Genomic DNA, 17,239 nt, shown 5'->3' on the forward strand with positions numbered 1-17,239 from the left:
ACCTCAATACCTCTGTTGTATTTATTCATTTTTATGTGGTGCTGAAGATGGAACTAGCACATGTGCTAGTCAAGAGCTCTACTACTGAGCTACAACCCCAGTCCATTGTTCATTTTAATAAAACATCAACACCAAAGCCATCGAGGAGAAAAATTACTTATTCCATGAGATCAGGGGCATCACCTTTCTTGCAAATGGTATGTCATCAGTGCTGAGAACTTCTGTGACACCTAAAAGATATTCAAAAAAATTTGCTGACTAAATGAATGAATGAATTAGTGGATGAGTGAGAGAAGAAGGTTCACAGAAAAGAAGCAAAGCAAAATAAATCATGATTTTTGAGGGGACTTAGGTTTCCAGTATAGTGGTTGTGCTGGCATTCTTTAAGTCCTGGCTCTTGGGTTCCTCAAGATATTTCTGTACTCTTATAGTAAATCATTACTCCTCCATTTTTCTCGTACTACTTCCTAACTTGAGTGAGTTTTTAACTATCAACCAAATAACTTTGACCAAAGCAAATTTCTCTAGAGGGTAGCTTCATGAGTTAGGAACATATTTAGTCTTACTTTAATTAATTAATTAATTAATTTATTGGTACTGGGAATTGAACTCAGGGACACTCAACCACTGAACCACATCCCCAGCCCTTTTTCACATTTTATTTAGAGACAGGATATTGGTGAAGCTAAGTTAGTTGAAGGAAGACATTGGATAGCTTCACGGAATAGCTTAGGGCTTTGCTAAATTGCTGAGGCTGGCTTTGAACTCACATCCTCCTGTCTCAGCCTCCCAAGCCCCTGGGATTACAGGTGTGTGCCAGTGTGCCCGGCTCATGTGTAGTCTTAGAGGAGGGACTGTGACATTGTAGGAATTCATCAAGATGCTTAATGAATGCATATTAAGGCTCTTTAAATTTTTATTAGAATTGCATTAAAATTATAAATTAATTTGGGTAGATTTTGAATCTTTAAGATTTTACTTATTTTAAAATCAACAGTGAATGATTGTACACATTTATGGGATATAGTGTGATACCTTGGTACATGTAAACACTGCACAATGATCAACTCAGGATATTAAGGTTATCTATCATTTTAAACCTCTAGCATTTCTTTGTGATGAGAACATTTAGAATTCTTCTATCTATTTTGATTTATGTTAACAATATTTTTAATTATAGTTACCCTTATGTTTACTAGTACACTCAAATTTATTTCTTCCCTCTACCTGTGTCTTTGTATCTATTAACTGATCTCTCCCAACCCCTTCCCCCACCCTCTCCATTATTCTACTCTCTGCTTCTATAAACTCAGCTTTTTTAGATTCCACATATGAATGAAATCATGTGATATTTGTCTTCCTGTTCTTGGTTTATGTCACTTTGCATAATATCCTCCAGGTTCATTCATGTTGCCCCAAATCACAGGATTATGATTTTTTTTTTTGATTTGCATTCCATTGTGCATGGAGAGTACGTTTTCTTTATCCATTCATCTGTTGATGAAACTTATGGTTATTTCAAATCTTGGCTATTGTGAATAGGGCTACAATAAACACTAGAATATATATTTTCAACATATTAACTTTGTTTCTTTTGGATATATACCCAGTAGTGGAATTGTTGTATCGTAAGATAGTTTTATTTTTAACTTTTCAAAAGAAGACATAAAAATGGATAGTAAGTATATAAAAAATGCTCAACATCACTAACAATGGAGAGAAGTGCAAGTCAAAACCTCAGTGGGACATCACTTCACTCTGGTTAGAATGGCTCTTATCAAAAGGACAAAAGATAATAAGTGCTGTTGAGGATGTGAAAATCTGAAACTCTTATACTCTCTTTGTGAAAATATAAATTGATACAGTCACTATGGTAAACAGAATTGACATCTTTATGATAGTCTATTTCTACTCATTAACATGGTACAACTCTCCTTTTATTTAGGTGTTAATTTTTGTTATTTAATAATTTTATCTATAAAAATATTGACATTTTCTTAGATTTATACATAGATATAATAATTTTTATTGTGAATACAAATAGTCTTTCTATTTAAAATTATTTGGGTTTTGACAGTTTCAGAAATATTAATTTTTCTTATGATTTTATCCCTGTGACTTTCCCAGATTCTTGAATTTTGTTTTGTGATTGAAAGTAAGAGCAGCTAATGATTGGTCACATTCTTGTTACCAGGCACAGTTTTAGGCACTAAATGAGTGTTAACACTTTTAATTATCACAATAACACTACAAATAAGTATTGTTATCCCATCATTTTAAGATGAAGAAATTGGGAAGAAGGAAGGGAAAGTAACTTGTGCATTGTTGCATATTAAGTAGTAAAGCCAGGATTTGAACTTGCTGGGGCTATCCTCAGAGCTGACTGTCATAAAAATTATGCACTACTATATATTATACAATCATTTCATTTGCATGGGATACTAATTTCATAACTTCATTTTTATTCTTTTTTCTTGTATTACTATGTTAAACAAGCCCTTCAGTGCAATGTTGAATAGCAGATGCTGATTTTCTGGTGGGAGATAGGATTGGTAGCCTGTTGTATGATTCCCAATTATACCCATTTCCTTATATTCACACACTACCCTCTGAATTTTTGTCAGGGTTTGTCTTTGTGACCAATAGAATATAGTATAAACCAGCCTATGTCACTTCTAAGGGTAGGATATAAATGGCATTGTGATTTTCCCCTTTCTCTCTTGAATTGCTTGCTCTGGATGAAGTTAGTTGTGATGTCGTGAGCTCCTCTGTGGAAGGGCCCATGTGGTGAGGAACTGAAGCCTCCAGCCATGCAAATGAGCCATCTTGGAAGCTGATCCTTCAGTCCCCATTAAGTCTTCAGAAAAGTCTAATTCTAGCTGACTTTCTTCAGTGCAATCCATGAGGGATCTTGAGTCAGAAACTGCCAGCTCTGCAATTCCTAGATGCCTGAGGCATAGAAACTATGAGATAATAGATATTTATTGTTTTAAGTTACTAAATTTTGGAATAATTTATTATGCCAGAATAGATGACTAATATAGTAGGTTAAGCACATTTGAGTCAGTTATGTCCCCTCTGTTCTAGTATTGTTAAGGATTTTCTGATATTTGTGTTTTTTTTTGTTTTTGAATCATATCTAGGTATTAAATTTAACACATTTCTTTTCTTCCCAAATATGTCAAGTTTTACTTTTTTATTCTGTGAATACAGCATATTACATTGATAGAATTCTGCTTATAACTGCATATTTAAAATTTACTTCTGGATTTGATTAGGGGAAAATCACAATGCCAAAGTCTTGGTTTAGACTTTTTTTCATCTCCATTTCTAGGTAAGGTTGGTTTCTATATTAATTTTATTGTTTCTTTTTAAAAATTATCTTTGCCTTGTTTTATATGAAGATTTTACTAACTCTCCCTGCTGACTTGTTTGTGCATATTTTTTCATAGACATAATCAACCATACTTCTCATCTCTTCCACTGTATTCCACTCACTGCCTCTTCCTTTAATCAATTACCTTATGCTGTATTATCACCTTGACTTTGTCATAGATATAAGCTGACAAGTTAGTTTTGAGAGTTAATTAGCAACTAGTATAGGGATAATGTAACCATTTTCAGTCTTGGTAGATGTGTCTCATTTGGAAGAAATATGAACAATAATGATTCATTTGAGTGACTTTTGCAAACACACTTAGCTTCACTAAGCTTCAATATGTTTACCTATGAGTGAGTATAATAGTTACTCCTATTGTATATAGAAATAGTATAAAGACCAAAGGAGATAGCACATATGGAGTTAATTTTCACATATGATGAATTGTATATATACTGCAAATACTATTGTTCCTTTGTTATTGGACATCTAGGAAGGCATTGCAGTGCTTACTCACTAAATTTTTTGCCTGAAAACCCTGTAATCCTCAAGAGGCTGAGGCAGGAGGATCGTGAGTTCAAAGCAAGCCTCAGCCTCAGCAAAATCGAGGCACTAAGCAACTCAGTGAGACCCTGTCTCTAAATAAAATACAAAATAGCATTGGGGATGTGGCTCAGTGGTTGAGTTTCCCTGAGTCCTGAGTTCAATCCCCGGTACCAAAAAAAAAAAAAAAATAAAAAAATAAAAAATAAAATTGTGCCTTTTATTTGAACTTTGATACATGAGATCAAACACAAAATATTGAGAGAATTTTTGGTCCATATATGCAGCGCTAGACCTCAGGGCAGAAAGCACCAGAGCTTGGAGGTTAATCTGGCGAGCTGCTGAGAGCTCCTAAGTACCCAACTGTGTCAGGAGATCTTGTGTATTGAATGTGTTTTGTGGAGGGAGAATGTGTGAAGACAGACTGAGAAAGAAGACAAAGTCAGACAATTCACAGGAATTATAAGCTGGTTTAATAGAAGTAGAGGAAGACAGAAAATAATGGTTTGATTACCACAGCAGCTGTGTATTATTTATTATAGCAAAGAGCTAATATCAAGGTAAACATATGTCACTGGTAATTTTTTAGAACTGACTTATTTTTAGCAATTTTATTTGCTATAAATAAGTTGTTGATTTGTTTCCCAAGACTATTCCACTTTCAAAATATACTGATATCATATTTTTCCCCTTTAATCTGGGAATGTGATAAATTTCATTGATAGAATCTATTTGTTCTTGAGATAAATTCTGTTCATGACAAGATCATTATTATGCCATCATTTATGTTGTTAAAACACCTGAATAATAGAGAATAATTATCTTCTTACATATATTCACAGCATATAAGATACCTTCTTTGTCTTTATTCATTAGTGCTATAATTTCACTGAAAAGCTATCAACTTGGTCTGATTTATTCCCTCAATACACTCACTGCTTTCACTAATGGTTCTTTGTGTTCTCTATTTTCTTTGTAAATGTTTGTTTCATTATTTTTTCTTAAATTGGAAAAAGCTTTCAAGAATGTAATTTTCAGCCTTATTCTAAGTATTTGGAAGATCTGTGCCAATTTCTCTTTTTAATCTTCACTTCTCCCTTTTCTGAAACAAAGGCAAGTGATTCATATGCGTGTATGTGCTCTAATGACTCTATTAGAAGTTAATCTCCAGTGGTGAGTAAGGCTGCGCCAATTTTGCTTTTAAGCCCAAGAAATAAGGAGGGAGAGGCAAGAGGTTTAAAGAAAACTTAATGGTTAGCTGCAGATATAAGTGGACATATGTTAAGTCAACATTTTTGTGACTTGCTGGCTCTCACTGAGGAGAGCATTAGGACAAGTCAACTCTCAGAAGCATGTTAGACACTGCTGCTAGAGATGCTTGCTGTTGTTTGCTCTGAGAAAAGTTTCTGTGATGGTTTTAAGGAAAAAAATAGTATCTAAAACATATAATACTACTTTTCCCATCAGTCAACAAACCTGATGTGAAAATGAGCACAAGACATACTGTGAATTATATTCTATTACTCAGACACAGAATGTCATGTAATGCATAGAATTTGCCAGTGTCTTACTTCTGGCATTTTTATAATACATTTGACAAGGTGATTTTCAAGGAAGACACATAACATAGTATAATAGCAGACCTAAGCTAGGGACCCACTGAATCAATTAGGCATTGGTTCTGGATCAATACTTCTATCCAAAAATGTTTATTTCAGAGGAAAAATGAGAGTATCTGGCACCTAGACATAGAACCAGGCTTTGCAGTGTCTTCACAGCACTAATTTAATTTGACTGAGTGTGAAACAGTCTATTTGAATGTATGTTAATTAAGTCGATATTCAGGACACATGGAACAAAAGAACTATCAAAGTTATAAACAAAGTGATATGTGTAAGAAAAGAAGCAATGGCTTGCATTGTTTCCTAAAGTTATTGATTTTCATTGAGAAAAATATTGAAAGATATGTTATTTAGCTTTCTGGCAGGTAATGTAAGTTAGTTCTTAGGAGTCATTAGAAGGTATCCTACAGGTTGACAGAGCTGAGCTGTCAGATCAAATCTTAGGGCAACCATATACTTCATTGTTTCCAGTATCCAAATTACAGCTAGCAATTATTGTTAAATTCCAGGTGTCTTTATGTGAAACCAATATGTTCTCTGCAAATGTGTACTTTGCAGTGATTGATCAATGGTCAAGCAGTTTGCAGAAATGCCTTGGAGCTATGGTATATATGCTTCTTCAAGTCTCTGTGGTAGAAACTCTACTTCAGAGAACAGGGAAATTGTGGGAATATATGAGTGTAACAACTCATAATGCATAAAACTGTAGCAGATGATGGTGTAGAGCTCATTGGATTAAATCAACATTTGAAAACCGGGTCAGTATCCATCTATGGGACAGGAGCGTATCAACCTACATAGTAATTCTAAAGGCAGAATGATTCACTTGCTCCAGTTTTCTCAAGGTAGAAAGCCCAGCTTCCTTCTTATAGTTGTAAGAATTAAATATGATAATGATAATATACACCTGACAAAAACTCTGTCCTGCTATCCCTAACATGTGAAGTAAGTCCTATCTCAATGTTTCTACAAGAACAATTCTAAAATTCAAGGGATTCTTTACAAATCATTTATTTTCTTTCATATTTTATTCTTTTAGGTTTCTCATGTGCTCAACATGTTAGAAATATTTAGAAACAGGTTTTGCATCATGTCTTAATTAAAATGGAAAACAAGGAAGCAATTTTCTGTTAGCCCATACTTTACAAGATTTTGGATTTATACATTTGCATGGGGCAATAGAATTTGAACCACCCAAGGACTTAGAGCAGAATGGCTATTAAGCATTTGGCTTTGGGCTACAAATTTGGGAATCATTTTCATAAAGATAATAATTGAATTAGATGAGACAGCCTATGTCTCTCCTTTCTGTACAAATACTCACTAGACAGTGAACAGCATCAACTTGTACAAGAAGAAGAAACTATACAATGACTCAGAAAAAGCATCCAGAAAAGGCATAAGAAGATCAAGAAGTCATGGAGTCAGAGGAGCCTAGGACAAAAGTATTTCAGGGAGCTGGAGGTGGCCAATTATGCTAAACATTGTACCAATGTCAAATAAGAAGGAACTGAAAGTGGAATATGGAAGGTATCCCTGAAGAGCTTGGTTATGGTGAGGGCAGGTCACAGGGCTGAGCATGGCATTGGACAGTTTCCACGGGTGGCATTGGTGGGATGTGGCCATTTTGTGGTGGCTGAAGGATGAGAATGAAAAACTAATAATAAACCAGTCAGATTGCTGTGTGGTTTGTCAACTGGATGTGGAAACTACCTATGGATGGTACAGGATTTGGGGTGGGGCATAGGTCAGGTGATATGTAAAAGTATCAATGGATTAATACGAATAATTAAGACACCAGAAGAAATCAGTGTTGGGGAAAGGTTGTGAGTAGTGAGGCACAAAAAAATCCTGTCCCCAAATAGAATTTTTATGATTGTGGTAGAGTCATTGTCTATGTTCTGATTATGTTTTCTTTTGAGAAAACAAACAGATCAGTTTAAACCAGTTTGTTATTTGGAGGTTTAGTATCAAGATACTGGATCCATTGTGGGTATAAATAGGTTCTCAGGAGCTGAGTTTCTTCCAAAGGATGCATTATGGATTCCTCCTATTTCTTCTTTGTCCTCCTTGTTTTTCTTACTTTGTCACTGTCTTTATGTATGGTACCCATAGACAACTCATCCTTGACTGTTAAGACTTCTACTTTAAGCCCCCATGGCCATATCTCAAGAGTTTCACTGTATTTCAGTTCAAATCAAAGTGGGAACAGACAATAAAATCTGCCTTTAAGTTTATAATGACATTCAAAACAAAGACAGTGTGTATGGCACTTCCTGGATTTGAAGGGCCAGGGAGAATGGTTAGCCTTCACTCAGTATTAGAGGGAGGCTGAGGGTACATACCTGTAGAAGAGAGAGGTGGGACTGTAAACAATGGGAAGGAGCTACAGAATAGATCTGGAGGGCAAGGAGCTGGGCAAGCTGGTTTGGGAAGAAGGAAGCACATAAAATCATGTACCTCTTTTTGTTGCACATTTTCTTTTTAATCCTCTGTTCCCTTAAAATATTTCACATTCTTAACTACATTGTCATGTCTTCGAGGGCTTAGAACCATATTTTTTGTACCCCTGCATCTCTCCCCAAAGTGCTCATAAAAGTGTCCTGTGTGTATCCAGTGGATTTGAGAACTTAGGGTCTTTGAATTACATTTAATAATGTATTTGTCCTATCAACTATACATGTTATAGGGCCTTCACCTTTATATCTGTCACATCTCACTATACTTAGCCCTTATACTTCACAATGACACAGTAAATTGATGGAGTCAATCTTAAGTATGGAGAAACATGGTAGAATAAAATTAGAAAAAACATTTTTTTCTAATGTTTGGGGCTTTGACAGTATTTTTAACACTTTGAAAGGTGTCACACAATTTCATGCATTAGTAAAGAACTCTTTTCCATTAATGGTATATATCTGTTCTGTTTTTTTCCACATTCTTTATTTACAACAGATTCCTGAGTGCATGGGAAAGAACCAAAGGTGGAAATGGTTATAGATACTGAAGTTACATTGTCTGGAAATGTAAAGACAGAGGGAATTTTTCAAACTGAGAAGGGTTATTTCCTAGATGAAGATCATGTGATTTTGAACAACAATTAGCTAGTGTCAACGGACTGTGAAAAACTCTAGAGAAGTTTTTCCTGATGACTTTGTGACAAAATTTCATGGCCACCTCTCAATGCCACCATGTGCCCTCACCAATGGGGGAACCATTCCCTTCAGAGCCATCAGTCAGTTTTTCCTCACTTGAACAGTGAGGAGACTGAAATATAGGAGGGTTTGGAGGATGAAGAGTCAGAGATGGGACTGGTGGTATGTCTAATGTGATTCTAGAATGAAACCTAATTATTTCTTTGGGTTTCAAATAGATATTATCAATAAGTTCATAAATCGGTTTGGTATCTCTTTAGAAAAATGGTCTGTATTTACAGCTCTTCTACTTTCCTCCTTTCTTGTATGCCATAACATGTGGCACAAATTTTCCTAATATTTAACTCATATGACATTTCCTATCTTGTTGATTATGTTCCTGATTCTTGTAATCAAACTCACAGGCTGTATTTTCACTTTCTTTATTTCTTTACATGATATCTTATAATTATTTCAAATAATGAATAGTTTAGAGCTTTGCTATGAGGAACAACAAATCACTGTCACGGTTTCACCTCTTTCCTAGAGAGGCCTGTGTTATTATCATCAGGTGAATGGCTAACTGTTCTACATTTCTGTATCCTGCACTGTCTTTGTCTTACAACTTTTACAACACAGAGGACCAGCATTCCTATTCTGCTAGTGGTGATGTGAGAAACATCATCCTTGATGACAAAATGTCCCTTCGATTGGCTTGCTCTTCAAACACTGATTTAATCAGCCTTTCGCTCTTCCTCAGAACTTTTCACTTGTGCATTAGTTATTGAGTTATATGATCACTAATTAAGGATAATCAAAGATACATTTCTGAATCATAAATTATATCACAAATACCTAAATTTCATCAAGCATGTTACACTTTCATATTGCGGAGATATTAAATATTTAATGAAAATTATGTGATGTGGTCTTACAAATACAGAGCTTATCATTTTCCCAGTTTTCTCATTGGATTTGTTTTCTAATGTGTTTCTGGAAGGGTTCCTCAAGAGAAGGCAATGAAGATTGGAGAAAATTTTAAACTTGTTTTTGGAATATGCCTAAGCAAGAATGACCAAATACAACACACTATCCAAATGAATATAAAGGAGTTGAAAAAATAATTTTTTTAGTTAGTTTAGTTAAAGCTTAACTATGACTTTGCTCAACTACTTTTTATTTTTATTTTGCATATATTTTCTAGAGCACATGGGAAGATTTAAGACATGTAACAGGTAGGTGCTTTTACTATAAATATATATTTTGAGAGTATTAATATCATATAACACACACATCAAATTTTCAATAAAAAGGCTTCCTGACCTTGGGTCCCTGCCATCTTTGAAAGCCCATCTTCTCACCTGCATGGGTCTTTGATGTGTACCTTGTACTTCAGGTCTTGCTGTTTTCCAGCTGTGCAGAATTCTTCAATGTGCTGACTTTGCTCCTCTCCAGGAGGTGTGCTGGAGACCGCTCCATGGCGGCAGGGGATGAACACAGCCTTTAGAGCCAGACCTTTCAAACAGCAGTTCTCAAATGCTGGTGCCTGACAGAAAGCCCTTTCCTACCTGCTCAGGGGCAGAAACAATCCCCTACTGCTCTCTTCCCCAGGCTTTTGTGAGCTTGCACTGTGATCCACTGTAATCACTCCTCACTTAGTGGCTGCTTCCTGACTCTCAATTGTGTCAGGCTGTCTACTCTGCCAGAATGCTGAGTAATGATCATATCTACCTTCCCTATTACTCTCTTTCCCCTCACCATTTCCCCTTTCTCTTCCCTGGGTAAGAGAATTGCTTTCTCTATAGTCACTTTATTTATTTTCTTGTTTTCTGCTCCTTCCTGGTTGTCTTCACCTTTCTACTTGCCTTTTATTCTCAGAGATTCTCCACTAGTCTCTTTAGATTGTGCTTTCTTCCTGCCTTCCAAGTTATCATTGCTGTTGTTGAAACTCAATAGCTATGTATGATAAGTGAAAAGAGATTATGAGTAGTGTAATGAGTCACCTTTATTTTAATTAATAGACTCAATTTTTTTTAAAGAAAAGATAGATTTACAGAAAATTTGAGCAGAAAGTACAGAGAATTTTCACATACTCCTCTCTGATCTTTCTTTCTCCCAGCTTTCCCTGAAATTATCATTGTGCAGTCTCCATTAGTATGGGACATTTGTTATAACTGATGAGCCAGTATCAATACATTAGTAATTGAGACCCATAGTTTACATTAAAGTTCACTCCTTTTGTTGTCTATTCTGCAGATTTTGACAATCACATGGAATGGGTTCACTTGCATAGTATTCCTGTGCTTCACCTGTCCCAGGATCCAATCTGGCATCACCTGCATTAATTTTTTTGTTTTATTTTTTATTATAATTACTAATGCTATTAATTGTACCAAACTGTTCTTTTCCTCAGATTTCAGTGTCATGATGTAGAAGATGGAAGAAGGAAACGACAATGCCTGTGTGGAGCAGCAACTGGATTAGGATTCTGAGAAGTTCTGTGACAGTCAATGGTTGTCTTGGGAACATTAAATGAAGAGCGTGTTAGTAGCGATGTATGACCTCAGAAGTGACAGCCAATGAAGGTGCACTGAACTGTTAGGAATTGGCAGGTCTCCAATGGGTCTTTCTTTCTTCTGGGGGTTCCATGACTTCAGGGCATTCAGAGTACAGGCCAGCATGCACTCCCAGGTTTGGAGTATTTTTCCCCAAATTTTACTGGCATACTGTAGAAGATGGAAGATGGAAATGATGATGACTGTTTGAAGTAGCAGCTGGGTTAGTGTTCTTGAAATCTTCTGTGACAGAGGCAATGGCTATCTTGGGAACATGAAATGGAGAGCATGTTAGAAGAGACATATAACCTCTAAACTGAAAGGCATTGATGGAGCACTGAACTGTTAGGAATTTTCAGGTCTCAAATGGGTCATTCTTTCTTTTTCAGGATCCCATGACTTTTAGGTCTTTCATAGTAAAGGCCAGCTTCCACTCCCGGGCGTGGTGTTCTTTTCCTCAGACCTTCAGGTCATGATGTAGAAGATGGAAGGTGGAAAGAACAATGCCTGTATGAAGCAGCAACTGCATTAGGGTTCTTGAAATGTTCTGTGACAGAGGCAATGGCTCTCTTGAGCACATTAAATGGAGAGTGTATCAGGAGTGATGGATTACCTCTGAATTGAAAGCCACATATGGAGCACTGATCTGGTAGGAATTTGCATGTATCAAGTGGGTCTTTCTTTTTCAGTGTCCCATGACTTTAGAGCCTTCATAGTATGGGAAGCTTCCACTCCCAGGCATGGCGTTGTTTTCCTCAGATTTTACAGTCATGGTGTGGAAGATGGAAGATGGAAACAACAATGCCTGTGTGAAGCAGCAACGGGATTAGGGTTCTTGAAATGTATTGGGACAGAGGCAATGGCTGTCTTGGGCACATCCCATGGAGAGCATGTGAAGAGAGATGGATTACCCCTGAACTGAAAGCCATTGATGGAGCACTGTAGTGTTAGAAATTTGCAGGTCTCAAATGGGTCTTTCTTTCTTTTTTGGTGTCCCATGACTTTAGGGCATTCATAGTACAGGCCAGCTTCCACTCCCAGGCTTGGTGTTTTTTTTTTCTCAGATTTTTCTGTCATGATGTAGAAGATGGAAAATGGAAGCAACAATGCCTGTGTGAAGTACCAACTGCATTAGGGTTCTTGAAATGTTCTGTGACAGAGGCAATAGCTGTCTGGGGCACATTAAAGAGAGAGCAAGTTAGGAGAGATGGATTACCTCTGAAGTGAAAGCCATTGATGGAGCACTGAACTGTTAGAAAATTACATGTCTCAAGCAGGTCTTTCTTTCGTTTTCCGGGTCGCATAACTTTAGGGCATCCATAGTAAAGGCCAGATTCAACTCCAAGGTGTGGTGATCTTTTCCTCAGATTTTACAGTCATGATGTATAGATGGAAGGCAGAAATGACAATGACTGTCTGAAGCAGCATCTGGATTAGGGTTCTTGAAATGTTCTGTGACAGAGGCAATGTCTGTCTTGGGCACATTAAATGGAGTGCATGTTAGGAGAGATGGATTACCTCTGAACTGAAAGCCATTGATGGAGCACTATAGTGTTAGGAATTTGCAGGTCTCAAATGGGTCTACCTTTCTTTCTTTTTCAGTGTCCCATGACTTTAGGGCATTCGTAGTACAGGCCAGTTTCCACTCCCATGCCTGATATTCTTTTTCTCAGATTTTTCTGTCATGATGTAGAAGATGGAAGATGGAAACAACAATGGCTGTATGAAGCAGCAACTGGATTAGGGTTCTTGAATGGGTCTGTGACAGAGGCAATGGCTGTCTTGGGCACATTACATGGAGAGCATGTGATAGAGATGCATTAACTCTGAACTGAAACCCATTAATGGAGCACTGAAGTGTTAAGTTTTTGCAGGTCTCAAGTGCATCTTTCTATTTCGGAGTTCCATGAATTTAAGTCTTTCATAGTAGAGGCAGTTTCCACTCCCATTCCTGGTGTTCTTTTTTTTTTTTTTTCAGATTTCTCAGTCATGATGTAGAACATGGACAATGGAAACAACAATGCTAGTATGAGGCAGCTACTGGATTAGGGTTCTTGAATGATCTGACAGAGGCGAGGTCTGTCTTGGAAACATTCAATGGAGAATCTGTTAGGAGAAATGGATTACCACTGAAATGGACGCCTTTAATGCATTACTGTAGTGTTAGGAATTTGCAGGTCTTAAATGGCTCTTTCTTTCTTACTTTTCTGGTGTCCCTTGATTTTAGGGCATTCATAGTAAACTGCAGTTTCCACTCCCAGTCATGGTGTTCTTTTCCTCAGATTTTACTGTCATGATGTAGAAGATGGAAGATGGAAATGACAATGACTGTCTGAAGCAGCAACTGCATTAGAGTTCTTTACAGGTCTGTGACAGAGGCAATGGCTGTCTTGGGATCATCCAATGGAGAGCATGTAAGGAGAGATGGAGTACCTCTGAAATGAAAGCCATTGATGGAGCACTGTACTGTTAGGAATTGGCATGTCTCAAATGCCACTTTCTCTCTTTTTTTCTTTTTCTTTTTCTGTGTCCCATGACTTTAGGGCATTCATAGTAAAGGCCAGCTTCCACTCCCAGGTGTGTTGTTCTTCACCTCAGATTTTCAGGTCATGAAGTAGAAGATGGAAGATGGAAATGACAATGCCTCTCTGAAGCATCCGATTAGTGTTTTTGAAATGTTCTGTGACAAAGCCAAAGGCTGTCTTGGGAACTCTCAGTGGGAAAGCGCCCCTTGAGACTTCCCAGTTGCTATGGGAATGATCTGTCCAAACAGAGGTTCTGTGACACTCATGGAGTTCTTCATTTCTTGACCATGAGGTTTGGATGCCAGGTGTGGGAGTTAGAAGTTTATCAAAGCAAGCTGGTCATCATAATCGGGTTGCCCCTATTTATGACCCTGGTTTGGCTTGCTTTGCACAAACTTTCTCCCAAAACCCCTTTCATTGATCACACTGAGAAGGCTTGTGGTCATTGCACTCCACAGTGTAATAGCCTGTTTGGGTCCCATCTGCTGCCACCTGCAGGGTGGTTGATTGAGGAAACCAGATGAGGGGCCATGGGGATGAGAAAAGTCAGAAATCCAAGGGGTGAAAAAGCTGGAACTTGGTGTCCATTACACTCTGGTAGAGTGCAATGGTCAGGAGCCAGCTCAACACGTTTGTTATATAAGTTTCATACTTAAAAGGTTTTTTTTGTGTGTGTGAGAAAATTTGGGCAAAGCCATCAAAACCAAGGTCATATGTAGACCAGTCCAATTATGAGTAGCAGCTTGTGCCCATAACGTTCCACCGCTGAGCCCTGCCACCTGAACCACAAGTTCAAGAACTGAATAGCTCCCTGGGTGGGACAGGTGGAACAGGTCTTCACCCAAGAAACTGGGCAGTCTTGACCAGCGCCTTGCATCAAGAATTCCCACGAGGGGCATCACCTCCCGGGACAATTAAAGAACCCTAATTTAGTCATTGCTCCCAACAATTGCCTAAATGTTATTCTATATGTCCATCAGTGTTGAGGAAAACACTTCAAGTTGCTGCTGAATTTACATCCTAATGACTGGGTTCCAGTTTGAGCTCACTGGCAATTTGGAAGCAATATTTTTGAATGCCTTGGATTTCTCTGATATGGGCTTGAAGCAGACCCCGTTTAAAGACAGTCTGGGAAGTTTACATACCTCCATCTCCCACTGCACCACTTTCTCGGTGTACCCATCTCCATAGATGCAAAGGAGCAGAAAGGGCGTCTTGTGCATATATTGGCAGTTGTTGGCATCTAGCACCTTGCGGATTTCCCTCATGATGTCACTAGGATCCATGGCACTAGTGATTTTCATGCCCCAGGTGAAGTGCAGGGAGCGAGGTTTTGCTTGTTGGTTCTCCTTTCTCTGCTCAGCAGAGACATGTTGACTTGAACCCTTATATCTCAGGGTCTTCTCAGACTCAGTTGGAGGCCTTCTTGTGAATTTAGATGTTAACTTAGTAAAAACACCAGTGGTGCCTCTTCTTTGAGTCTGGGGCAATGCTTCAGCTGGATGGAAGCAGCTGGGTGAGGCAAGAGGACCTTCGTGTGTTGCAGTTTGGGATTCCCGGGGCTGGCGGTGGAACATTCTACGAAGGGCACTGGCTCTGGGGAAGCAGATGCAGCCCCGGGTGGAGGTACTTGCGACACTGTGGGTTGAAGTCACTGGAGGGCTCTGAGCAGGGAAGTTGCTGTTGTTCTGACCATTCCGGCTCACTGAACGTGTGTCTGCTTTGGTTGTTTTGCGGCAAATGTACTTACTCCACAGTGTCCTCCCTCCAGATGGTGTGCTGCTCTTGTAGGCAGCAGGCATTTTCTTGAATTCAGGAGTCTCCAGCTCCTTGGGACTGGTGGTGATCCCAGGTAGGGGCCTGGCTGGAGAAATTCCCTTTCCTCCCACAGCACTGCCGCCGGATTTCTGGGAGGCCATTTGATGTTCTCTGAGGTGACTCTGGGCAGTGCTGGTCAGATATGGCCCAGTTCCAGCATGGTCCAGGGACTGTGTCTGCTTCTGAGTGGAAACGCTTTGCTGCACTTTGCGGTGAGGAGGCCAGCTGGTGCTCTTTCTGAGGACCCTGCTTGGCAGCAGCTTAGCCAATGAGATGTTTCTGTGGGAGATGGCCACCTCTGGACCAACAAGAGGTTGGAGGACATCAAGGCCTCTGTTGATCCACCTGTCTCCCATAATTTCGGCCAGGGTGCTGCGCTTAGTTGGATTGAGCACCAGCAAGCGTTTCAGCAGATTTTCACATTCTGTTGACATGTACAGAGGGATTCGGTATCTACCTTGTAGCACTCTGTCTCTAATTTCTCTCACATTGTCCCCAACAAAAGGAAGCGACCCGGTGACTAGGGTGTACAGAACCACGCCAAGACTCCACACATCCACTTCGGGACCATCGTACTCTATGCGCTGGAAGAGCTCTGGAGCTGCGTAGGGCGGACTGCCGCAAAACGTGTCGAGTTTACACCCAAGTGTAAACACGTTGCTGAGTCCAAAATCGGCTACCTTGATCTTCATCTGTGAGTCTAATAACAGATTGTCCGCCTTCAGGTCTCGGTGGGCGACCTGCTTTTGGTGACAATATTGGACTGCAGACACGACCTGCCGGAATATAGATCTTGCCTCCTCTTCCTGCAGCCTTCCTTTGTTGGCCAGATAGTCCAAAACTCCCCCTCCACTGGCGTACTCCAGGACCAAACAGAGTGCTTTTTCGCAGTCCAGAGCTTCATAGAGCTTCAGGATGTGTGGGTGGTCTAACATCTTGAGGATTCTCACCTCTCTGTACATCTTTTGGAGGACTTGTGGCTTCAGATGTCTCTTATCGATGATCTTGATTGCCACTTCTTTACCTGTGATGACATGACGGGCCAGCATGACTTTGGCGAAGGTCCCCTTGCCAAGGGTTTTCACTACTGTATAATCTCCAATGCGAGGTGGTTTACCTGCAGAGGAAGCTGTGGATTTTGGGCGCTGTGCTCCAGAGTGCCCGGTCTGGGAGGTGTCTTCTGCTCGTCTAGATCCATGCGAGGGGTGCATGGTTTGACCCAAGTTGATGATCGATGGGTCTGGATGTCCCTGGAAAGTTTAGGATAGGTTAGGGCTAGGCAAGGACAGGGGTTGGGGGAAAACAAGGAGAGAGTTGGAGATGGGTTGGGGCCCAAGGTTTTTGGTAACAGGTCAGGGACCCAGGCTCTAGTGTATTGCTCATCTGCTTTTTTCCCCTAGTGTCTTTCAAAAGTCTTCAAAACTCCTTTATTCAATCATTGTAGGGGCCGCAACATGCAAATACTAGTTTCACCTCTCTTCTTTGTAAAAGTTGTCTTGCATTTCTGCCAAATACCTGTATCTTTCAAGGAGATTATTAATTTACTTCCAGTATTGAACATGTTGGCTTCTTAATATCAGTAAAGAAACAAAATAAAATGCGTCACACATGTGGCCAGTTAAGACTTAGGAGTCATTCTCACAATAAACCGGGATGCAATTTC

The 17,239-nt window shown here is 39.1% G+C and overlaps 1 protein-coding gene across 1 annotated transcript; it reads right to left on the reverse strand.

Annotated features, from left to right (window-relative positions):
- Nucleotides 1–14,482: 14,482 nt before the first annotated feature.
- LOC124083684 (MAP/microtubule affinity-regulating kinase 3-like) lies at nucleotides 14,483–16,787 on the reverse strand. Its single transcript, XM_046430424.2, has one exon. It carries the CDS (start codon nucleotides 16,785–16,787, stop codon nucleotides 14,772–14,774), a length of 2,016 nt encoding a protein of 671 aa, XP_046286380.2. The 3' UTR covers nucleotides 14,483–14,771.
- Nucleotides 16,788–17,239: the final 452 nt, after the last annotated feature.

This window comes from Marmota monax, unplaced genomic scaffold (assembly GCF_021218885.2).
Source record: "Marmota monax isolate L192 unplaced genomic scaffold, Marmota_monax_Labrador192_F-V1.1 WCK01_AAM20220418_F8-fsc00227, whole genome shotgun sequence".
Lineage (NCBI taxonomy): Eukaryota > Metazoa > Chordata > Mammalia > Rodentia > Sciuridae > Marmota > Marmota monax.